Genomic DNA, 9,868 nt, shown 5'->3' with positions numbered 1-9,868 from the left:
ATCAACCAGATGGTCTAACAGATATGTGTATGGCAAAAATCCTTAATGGTAGCTGGAAAAACTAAATGCAATTTCAATTTTTCAGAATAACAAGTAAGGAAATTTGCTGAAACTACATCTGTTTTCAAGTATTTTTGAAATTTAAAACTATATACATATATATGTGCATATATATATTCTATTAACAGAAATAAGTATTTTTATTTTAAATATTTCTGACCATAATTTTTTAAATGTAGGACTTAAATAGTAACTAATTCTCTATTATAATGTATCTATTATTACAAACTTTCAAGTTTTAGAACTTACCTATAATAAAATGAATTTCTGAGCATGTCCAAAGTTAAAAATATTAAGATAATCTTCAGCCCAGAAAATCAGTTCATTTTATTCAACATTGTGATGACAAAATTATTACAAGCACAAAATAATCATTTTATGCAAAAAATCATGAAAGATAAACATCAAGTAATTAAGGCAGGAAAAAAAGTCAAATTTCAAATTCAAAAAATTCTATAAGTGAGTCAATACTTTAAAAATATGAATAACTTTAACTCCATATGATGACCTGACACACCATTTAAACAATGAAAATTCTGAAACAAAAAAATTTCAGAAAAAAAGTAACTTGGCTTGAAAAAACACATGTTAATTCTCAAACAAAAAATTAAATAACAAATATTTACTAAACTATCAGTTAAGTATGGTTTAAAATACACTCACGATGACAAAAATTAACAGAAACACAGAGGACTATAACAAATTCCAAATTTTCTTTTCTGTATTAGTAACTGAACATCAAATTCGTCCCCAAAAACTTTTCCTTTAAAAATTTAATAAAAAAGCAGTAAATAATCAATTATTCATTTCACTAAACCATACTAATAATTCAATTTCTCATAGATACCTAGAAAGTATTTCAACAAATTAAAAAAGGAGATTCCAAGATAATAATGACCATAATAAAACAAATTACAAATCCAAAGGAACATTTCTGAAATGGTCATTCTTGAAATAAAACTAAAATAATAAAGGTGTTAAAAGAGAACCATCACAGTTCATTAGCCACAATTTACATTAAATGGTTATAACAACAGCATCTTATATGTATTTTTAAAAATTTCATAAATTTATTGATCTTCATTCAATATCCCAAAAAAGTAATTCAACATGAAAATTTCATTAATTTTTAAAAATATTTTAGATATACTATATAGACATGAATATACAGACTATATATATATAAGTTAGAGAATATATAAACAAATAAAAAATAATCACCTAGACACAATAATCTGAACAAACTCTTCAAACATAGTTTTAAGTATATAAATATATGCCATGAAGTTTAAAGTATATATATATAAGTATATAATTTAAGTATACCTATATTTAAATACATATGTATACATACACATGTACTCTTTTCTTCGTTCAAGTTAAATGAAAATGTAAAAAACTGAGTTTAGGAAGGTACCTGAAATTTAGTTCATCTTCATTATCACTTTGCAAAAGATCATCATTCAGTTCTTCATCTGACAAGTCTGACTGATTCTGGATGGAAATTTTTTTTTTATTAATATTTGTCCTTTCTATAAAGTAACATTACAAAAATGACCAATTTATAATAATTACATTGTTCTTAATTTTTTGCAATTAAAACATGTCATCTAGGTATATAAATCACAGGACCACTGACTTAGAATTGAAATCCTCAGGTCTAATCGCTTCATTTTTAAGGATGAGGAAACGAGACCCTCATTTCCAGTTAAGTAACTTTCCTAAGATCACTAAGCGGCAGTGCTTGAATAATATAAACCGAGGACCTCTGATATCAGATCTAGCACACTTCACAGCAGTAAAACACCTCTCTATATAGTATGCCAGCTAGACAAATGCCTAGAAAATTTCTAAGTTCATAGGAAGCTAGAAATTGAGACATTAAGTTGGAATTCAAACCTATTCAAAAATTACTATCCCACGTTTAAGACACTGCCTACTCATTTGGGATACAAAAACAAAATGAAATAGTCCTTGCTCTTATTATGTTTTAATTTTTACTTAAGAGACTAAGCACATACACAAATACATGTGGCACAACCTAACTTGAAGGAGGGGAGGGGAGAGTTTGGAAAGTGGTGGGGGAAAATAGTGAGATTAGGAAAGCCTACAGGAAGCTGTACTCAATAGTTGAGCCTAGCCTAAAAGGAAGATAAGGACTCTAAAATATAGTGAGGTGATTAGCACATTTCAGGACTGCATGAGGCAATAACACAAAAGGGGCTGAAAAAGCCAGTTGAAGCCAGATTTGGAGTGTCTTAAATAAGAGGCAGTAACCCAATGTTTTTGAAAAGGGAAATGCCATTAAGATTATTTTGGTAGCACTGTGGAAGACAGATTACAGATGGGAAAAACCTGAAACAGAGAAATCAATTAATAAGTTATTTAAATAGTCTAGCCAAGAGTGATAAGGATCTGAACTAGGACAGAGATTGTATGACTGGAGAGGGTTCCAAAGATATTACACAAGTAGAAGACAAGACTAAGCAAATGATTGTTATGAGGTAATGACTCAATTGTTTTGGAACATCTCTAACATTCAGGAGTTTTACCCTCCTTATCTGTTGCCTTCTTCCATTTGTATTAGAATGATTTTCTGTCAAAATTTTCAAACTATATTACAAAAGGGATTGTTAGTGAATACTCAGAAAAGAAGGCAATGTTCACTCAAAGCCAGAATGGGTTCATCAGGAGCAAATTATTCACGATTACACTAATTTTATTTTTTGACCAGGTTACTACATTGATAAGGAATAGTCCTTAGAAAGTGAAGAACCCCATCAAAGCACTTACAACGTATAGAGGGTGAGGGAGGAGAGAAAACACAAAGATAACAAGGAGTTCAAGTTATGAACATGAGTAACTGGGAAAATGATGGTCCCCTCAAAAGAAACAGGTTAAGTTTCAGGGAGATAAGAATATTTATTTTGGGATCCTGAACATTTGAGTTTAGGATGCCAACAGAACATACAGTAAACAGTTCAAGATATAGGAAGAAGCAGGATTCACAAGAAGGATCAGGGTCCATTTGAGAGTCAAATGTGCAGAGTTGGATATTTTATGACTCCTTGTTCACCCAGTTCCAATTCTATATGCTATCACACGTGAAGATAAATATATTCATTTTGCCCGAAAGTATGGCATAGTGAAAGACGCTGTCAAATGCTTTGCTGAGGTTTTTCAATATCAAAGGAATATCCCTTATCATTCTAGTAACCTTGTCAAAAAATGAAGTTAGTTAATACTCCAAATTTAGTTTCACAAATAGGTTTTCATGAAGGCATGCTTTATATACATTATTATAGTATGACTTACAGGGGTTTGTTTTGTTTAGGAGAAAGGGTGGTACAGATCTGTGATTTCATCAGGGTAGGGAGCTCCCAGTGACTGAACTCCCTTTAACAAATTAGGTAAGTAATTGTTCTGTAACTCAGAGTACTGAGCTGTCTATGATACAGAGGAGCAGATCAATGACCTGCCCAGAGTCACACAGCTAGCACAGAGCAGAGATGCCTTTCTGAATCCAAGGGCAGCCCTGTATCCTTACGGTGCACTGATTCTCACTATTTAAAAGAAGCTAAACTTCAAAGACTCATTTTCAAAAAGAACACTTGTTTCTTACCTTTTTGCCAGACAGTAAATCTTCTCCAAGTAAATCATCTTCAAGTTCACTGGGAAAAAATGGCAAGTCAATAATCTATTTCTAGAAATAACAAAACACTATAGTTTCTATTATATAAACCAGCATTATGTAATAAGACAACCACTGGCTCTATGGGTTATACAAAGGTTCTGGTTTTATAACGTTAATTTGGATATATTTTCTTCCCTTGCCTTTCACCCCTCCTCCAGTAATAAGTATAGGTACAGGTAGGTGCACATGTATGTATATATACACATGCAAATGTATATGTACATACACACAACCCTACATATGTGTGTATAAAGTCTATTAGATATATGTATACTAATACACATAATAAATGGTGATTGACTGACTTGTTGACATACATATAAAAAGTATAGTCCCACATTTTAGGGAGGGGACAGGTAGCATTATAGTATAATACAAAAATTAATAAGCTAGGAATCAGTTTTCCTCCCAGTCCTAGCTCTGTGCAATAGAACAAATTTAGGCAAGTTATTCTTGGTCAAAGTTCCACATATATATAATGAGGACAGCGACTAGATCACCTATCTCTAAGATCCTAACACAGAAAGGTGAGAGCTGCTCATTTTTGCCTACACCTTCACTAACTGAAAATTGTAAACAAACAAAACAAAACAAAAGAGTTCCCATTATTCTGGGAACTTTTTAAAAAATTAAATATTTAAGATAGAGTATTTAAACAATATTAGCCAGCATTATCCTCTCAGAAATAAATACATATATATGTATGTATGTTGTGTGTGTGTGGAGAGAGAGTGAGAGAGAGAGAGAGATTATGAGACGATTTTTTTTTTTTTTTGAAGTAAGGAGAAGCACTGTCACCTGGGGAAATCCTTATGTGGGTAAAGCACCGGGCCTGGAGTCAGGAAGACAAGTTCAAATCTATCCTCAGACTGGGCAAGTCATTTAATGTCTGTTTGCCTCGGTTTCCTCAAATGTAAAATGGGGATAATAACAGTGAATACTTCTAGGCTTATTGTGAGGACCAAATGAGATAATATTTGTAAGTTACTTGACATACTATGCCTGGTACACAAAAGGAATTTAAATGCTTCTTTTCTTCTTTTCCACTCACAACAAAAAGCACAAATTAACTCAAATAAATCAGAGGAATATGCAGGGAAAAAGTAAGGTATAATAAGACTGGAGAGGTCAGAGGTGGCCAAGTTGTAAAGAGCTTTAAATGCCAAACACAGGCTTTTTTATTTGATCTCGGAGGCGATAAGGAGACACTGAAGTCTCTTAAGCCACCCTCCTGGGTGACACGGTCAGACCTGTGCTATAGGAAGAGTAATTTGATTGATAGTTCAGTGCAAGACGGACTAGAGCTGGGAGAGACTAGAGGCAGGGAAACCAACCAACAGGCTATTGCAACAGTCTGGAGAGAAGGAGATGAGGACTTGCACCAAGATGGTGGCAGTACCCAAAAAGAAAGAAAGGGGCAAGATAAATAAGACGACAAAACACTGTGTCCATTAAGAAAGTAAAATTGACAGAAATTGGCACTAGATTGGATATGGGTCGTGAAAGTGAAGAGTCACAGAAGATATTTAGGTTACGAGTCTGGGTGATTAGGAGGACAGGGAGGTGTTGTTTCTTTTTTTATTTTTGTTTTTGGCTTAGGCAGTTAGGGTTAAGTGACTTGCCCAGGGTCACACAGCTAGTAAGTGTCAAGTGTTTGGTCTGAGGCCACATTTGAACTCAGATCCTCCTGACTTCAGGGCCAGTGCTCTATCCACTGCGCCACCTACCTGCCCCGACAGGGAGGTTTTAAGAGGAAATATAATTAGTTCAGTTCGGGGCATGTCTATGGGACACTCAGTTTGAGATGCCTAATATGAAGTTGGTGATACAAGTTAGGAGGTTAAATCTGGATAAGCAGATCTGAGAATCATCAGCACAGAGATGATAACTGAATCCATGGAAGCTGATAAAATCATCAAGAAAAACAGTATAGAGGGAGAAGAGAAGAGGGACCAGGAGGGAATACTTGGGGACACCTGCTTTTAGCAAGCATGACCTGGACAAAAATCCAGCAAAGTAGGCTGAGAAAGAGCATTCAGATAAGGAGGAAAACCAAGATACAGTAGTGTCACAAAAACCTAGTAATAAGAAGGCATAAAGGAGGTAACTCACAGTCTCAAAAGCTGCAGAGGTTTAAAAAAGATGAGGACTGAAAAGGTCATTAGATTTTTGGTAACCAAGAGATTATTGGTAACTTTGGGCAGAGCAGTTTCAGTTGCATGAGGCTGCAAGCCAGACTGAAGAGAGTTAAAAAGAGAACAAGAGGAAAGGAAGTGGAAGCACTGGTTAGAAACAGTCTTCACAAAGAGTTTAGTCACAAAAAGAAGAAGAGATGGAACAATAGCTAGCAGGAATGAAGGGAGAGTTTTTTGAGGATAAAGGATATGGACATGTCTGTATGCAGTCGGGTGGCAACCAGTAGACAAGGAAAGATTAAAGATGACTGAGAGGGTGAGGATGATGAAGGGGGTAATCTGCTTGAGATGATGGAATGGAATGGAATGTGAACCCTTTTTCATATAGACAGGGTCAGCCATAGTAAGGATGAGGGCCACTTCTTCATGACAGCAGGGAAGGAGGAGACATGGCAGAAAACATCTGGGTGATGTGAGATGAGGAGGAGAAGAAAATTTTTTCGGTAAAATACGTGGTAAGATTCTCAGCTGAGAAGAAGAGAGAACCATGAGAAATGTGAAGAGGGATGAGAAGGTCTGAGAGAGCAGGTGTCGTGAGTGGGATAATTACTTAATTAGGGAAGTGTAAAAGAACTTGCCATAGTGAGAACCCAGGTGAAGTTAAGTAGTATCATTCTGTAGTGGACACAATCAACACAGTTTCATGATTTTCTCCAGTTTCATTCAACAAAACATGTGTAGGAACAAAGGCTAGTGGAAGGTTAGTGGAAGTGACCTAACGCTGACACTTGGAAGAACAAAATCACTGATACAATAAAGGGACAAAGGACTCAAGAGGAAGGCATACAGTTGAAATGATTCACTAAGGGTAAATATGGGGAAGTGAAGAAAGTGTAGTTAGTGCAGGAGTGATGGCTTGAGAAGGAGGAGTCAAATAATCGTAGGTCCCAACGAGAACAAAAAATAGGGTTTGGGCTTGCAAGGAAGAAGGAAAAGTGGAATGACAATCAACTATGAACAGATGAGAGAATTTCAAGAGTTCACAAACACAGAAATGGTACATTTGTGGATGATGGCAAGATCAAGAGTTATGACCAACCATCTTTGTGGGTGGCTAAAGTAGGTTGCAGAAGTAGGTCATGTGAGATGAGTAAGTTGAGGAACTATGAGATGAGGGTGTTTGAGAGAAAAACAAATATGTATATCAAAGTCTCCTAGTATAAAGACAGAAGTCAGAAAAGGAGAAAGACTGTGAGCCAGGCACTGAACTCAAAAGGGAGTGTCCTTGAGGACACTGTCCTAGCAGACAGGATTCTGATTGGGTGGTAGATAAAGATTAAGTGAACCAACATACTTGAGGCCTTTCTTAGTGCTTTGAAGGATTATTTTTGTTTGTTTGTTTGTTTAAATACCCCAGGGAGCACCAATACAGAACTTGGGCTATTCATCCACTAACCCCCACCATGAATCTATGAATGGCACACCTCCTTTTGTAATCATACAGATCTTCAACAATGTCTTTTTTGAACAGATTGAGGATGGCTTTGAATGTCAGTTTAAAGAGTGTGGCCTTTACTTGGTAGGTGATAGGGAATTACTGAAAGGTTTGCATAATAGTGATATACTCATAACTATGCATAAGGAAGAAAAGTTTCTAAATGGCACTGAAGAAGAAGAAATAGGAAAACCTACTGAGACCACTTTTTGTTGTAGCAAAGAACTAAAAACAAAGTAGATGCCTACTAACTGGAGCTAAATAATTTGTAGAACATAAATGTAATAGAATACTACTTTACAGTAAGACACAATAGATATGAAGATTATAGGAAGAGCTGAGAAGACATAAAATCAAACAAATTGAAGTAAAAACAAACAGGAAAACAGTACAGTATAACAATTTAAAAAAAAAAATCAAAACTGAGGAGCATTAATATAATGACCTAGAATGGCACCAATGGAGAAGCTTAAGAATTTACTTTCCTCCATCCCCTGCAGAAACTGAACACAGTGCGTACTGTTGGCTTTAGTTGAGCAACTGGTTGATTTTACTAAATTGATTTCTTTATCTTTCTTTTTTTATTTACCATAGGGGCTCTAGACAGAGGGAAAACGAGGGATACATTGCGAAATGAAGGAAATGTAATAATAAGCATCAATAAAAACTTAGGAATAAAGAGGAAATAAAACTGTCCAAATGAGTGGCTATGGCAATAATAATACGAATAAAAAAGGTGAATCTTGATCAATACTCCAGATGTAGAACTGATAGAATTTGGTGGGTGGCTGAATATGAGGTGAAGAATCAAAGGCAGGTCCAAGATTTTAAAAACAGGATTACGGGTGAGTAAAAACAGAAATAGTAAAGAAAGGACAGCATACAAAATGTGAGTGAGGAATCCAAGTCAAAATGTGTTATAGGCAGTTGTAGGATGCAGGTCTCAACCCCAGAAAAAAAATCCAACAAGGATGTCATTTACATAAATTTGAGAGTTTAAATTATAGAAGTTAACAAGAACAAAAAAAGGGGGGGATGGGAGACAAGGAAATAGGAAAGGAGGAAAAGAAAAGAAAAAAAGACTATCCCAGGAAGAGGCAATGGTTAACAGTGCCAAACAGCATCTTTCTAAAAAATTTGCCATGTTGTTGTGACTTTTGAGAACACGGACAAAAAGAACAATATCACCTAGCAGTTTTTAAAAAAAAAAAAAAAGGTGAACAAACAGGCTTTTTTAGGATTGGGTTAGTTCATAGAAAAGAAGGAATTTCTGACAAGATGGTAGAGTAAGTGGCAAAGACTCCGCCCAGTTCTCCTGCACCACCTCAAAATGACAAATAACCCCAAACTAAAGAATGATGACGACAACAATGAAAAAGGGGGGGGGGGGGTAGAATATGCCAGGTAAATTTGACAAAAGACTGATAAGTGATAAGCAAGAAATTTCCAATGAAATGAATAAACATAATTTTAAAAAAGGTGAAATCCCTACAAAGAAAAATCAAGGCTGGAATAATACTCCCTCAAGAACAGATAATATATCAGAAGAACTTCCAAAGTAGTTCTGAACATAAATGACATTGCTAAGAAGAAGAATAAGATCAGCAAAGAAAGAAGTAATGAAGATAAATCTGAGAATTGAGAAACTAGAAAAGATAGTGGAAAAATGAAATGGTGGTCCTCTGAGAAGAGTTACCTAGGCAGAAGGAAAATGTGCAGAGACAGAATAACAAACAGGACAAAAAAAAAAAAAATTCCACAGAAACAGAAGGCATCATCAGAAAACAAAGTAAGAGATCTAGATGACAGAATTCAATAAAACAATTTTTTACCTCCTATTAAAAAAAATGAAGAAAAATCGATATCCCATATTCCAGGAATTTTAACAAAAACAAAACAAAAACAAACTTCTGTAAATATTGGAAACAGAAAATAGTAAAAAATTATTAAAGTTCATAGGATGTCAGCAGAGAAGAACCCTAATTTTAAATCATCAAGATATTAGTCACCAACATCCAGTTTCTCCACAAGAGGGATGCTTAAAACAACCAGTAGGAGAGAATTTGCATACGAAAAAGCACCAATTCAAACCACAATAAGACAACTCAATGAGGGCTAAAAATGAAAGAAGCTATAATGCAATATACTCCAAAATAAATAAAAATGGCCACTACTCCAAGATCACCTATCCCATCAGCAAAAATTTTGGTTCTTCAATGAAGTCATTTCTTTCCTGATAAGAAATCCAGATCCAGGCAAAGCCTTTAATATATAAAATAGACCCAGCTGATCAAACTTTAACAAAGAAATTTAATCGAAGTAAAGAACAAAACATTATTCAATATTAGTATGCTGTAAGAAAGACATAAGCCTACTGTAGCTTTTAAGCCCTAGTTAGGACGATTTTTAAAAGGCTAGCAATTCTTTTTTCTTTTTTTTTTTGGTGAGGCAATCGGGGTTAAGTGACTTGCCCAGGGTCACACA

General features: G+C 34.9%; 1 protein-coding gene across 9 annotated transcripts in view; it reads right to left on the bottom strand.

Moving 5' to 3' along the window:
- Positions 1–9,868, bottom strand: part of RBM33 (RNA binding motif protein 33) — a 182,096-nt gene that overhangs the window by 142,768 nt on the left and 29,460 nt on the right. For all 9 annotated transcript variants that reach the window (XM_027841120.1, XM_027841116.1, XM_027841117.1 and 6 more), the window contains exons 3-4: positions 3,683–3,731; positions 1,478–1,554 (exon numbers count right to left, since the gene is read on the bottom strand). In XM_027841120.1, the coding sequence (XP_027696921.1) occupies positions 1,478–1,554; positions 3,683–3,731 (126 nt within the window). The remainder of the gene's footprint in view (positions 1–1,477; positions 1,555–3,682; positions 3,732–9,868) is intronic.

Source organism: Vombatus ursinus, unplaced genomic scaffold, assembly GCF_900497805.2.
Source record: "Vombatus ursinus unplaced genomic scaffold, bare-nosed wombat genome assembly UNPS02014852.1, whole genome shotgun sequence".
NCBI classification, from domain to species: domain Eukaryota; kingdom Metazoa; phylum Chordata; class Mammalia; order Diprotodontia; family Vombatidae; genus Vombatus; species Vombatus ursinus.
Note: the sequence above shows the minus strand (reverse complement) of the source record. Positions and strands in the feature narration are given on the sequence as shown.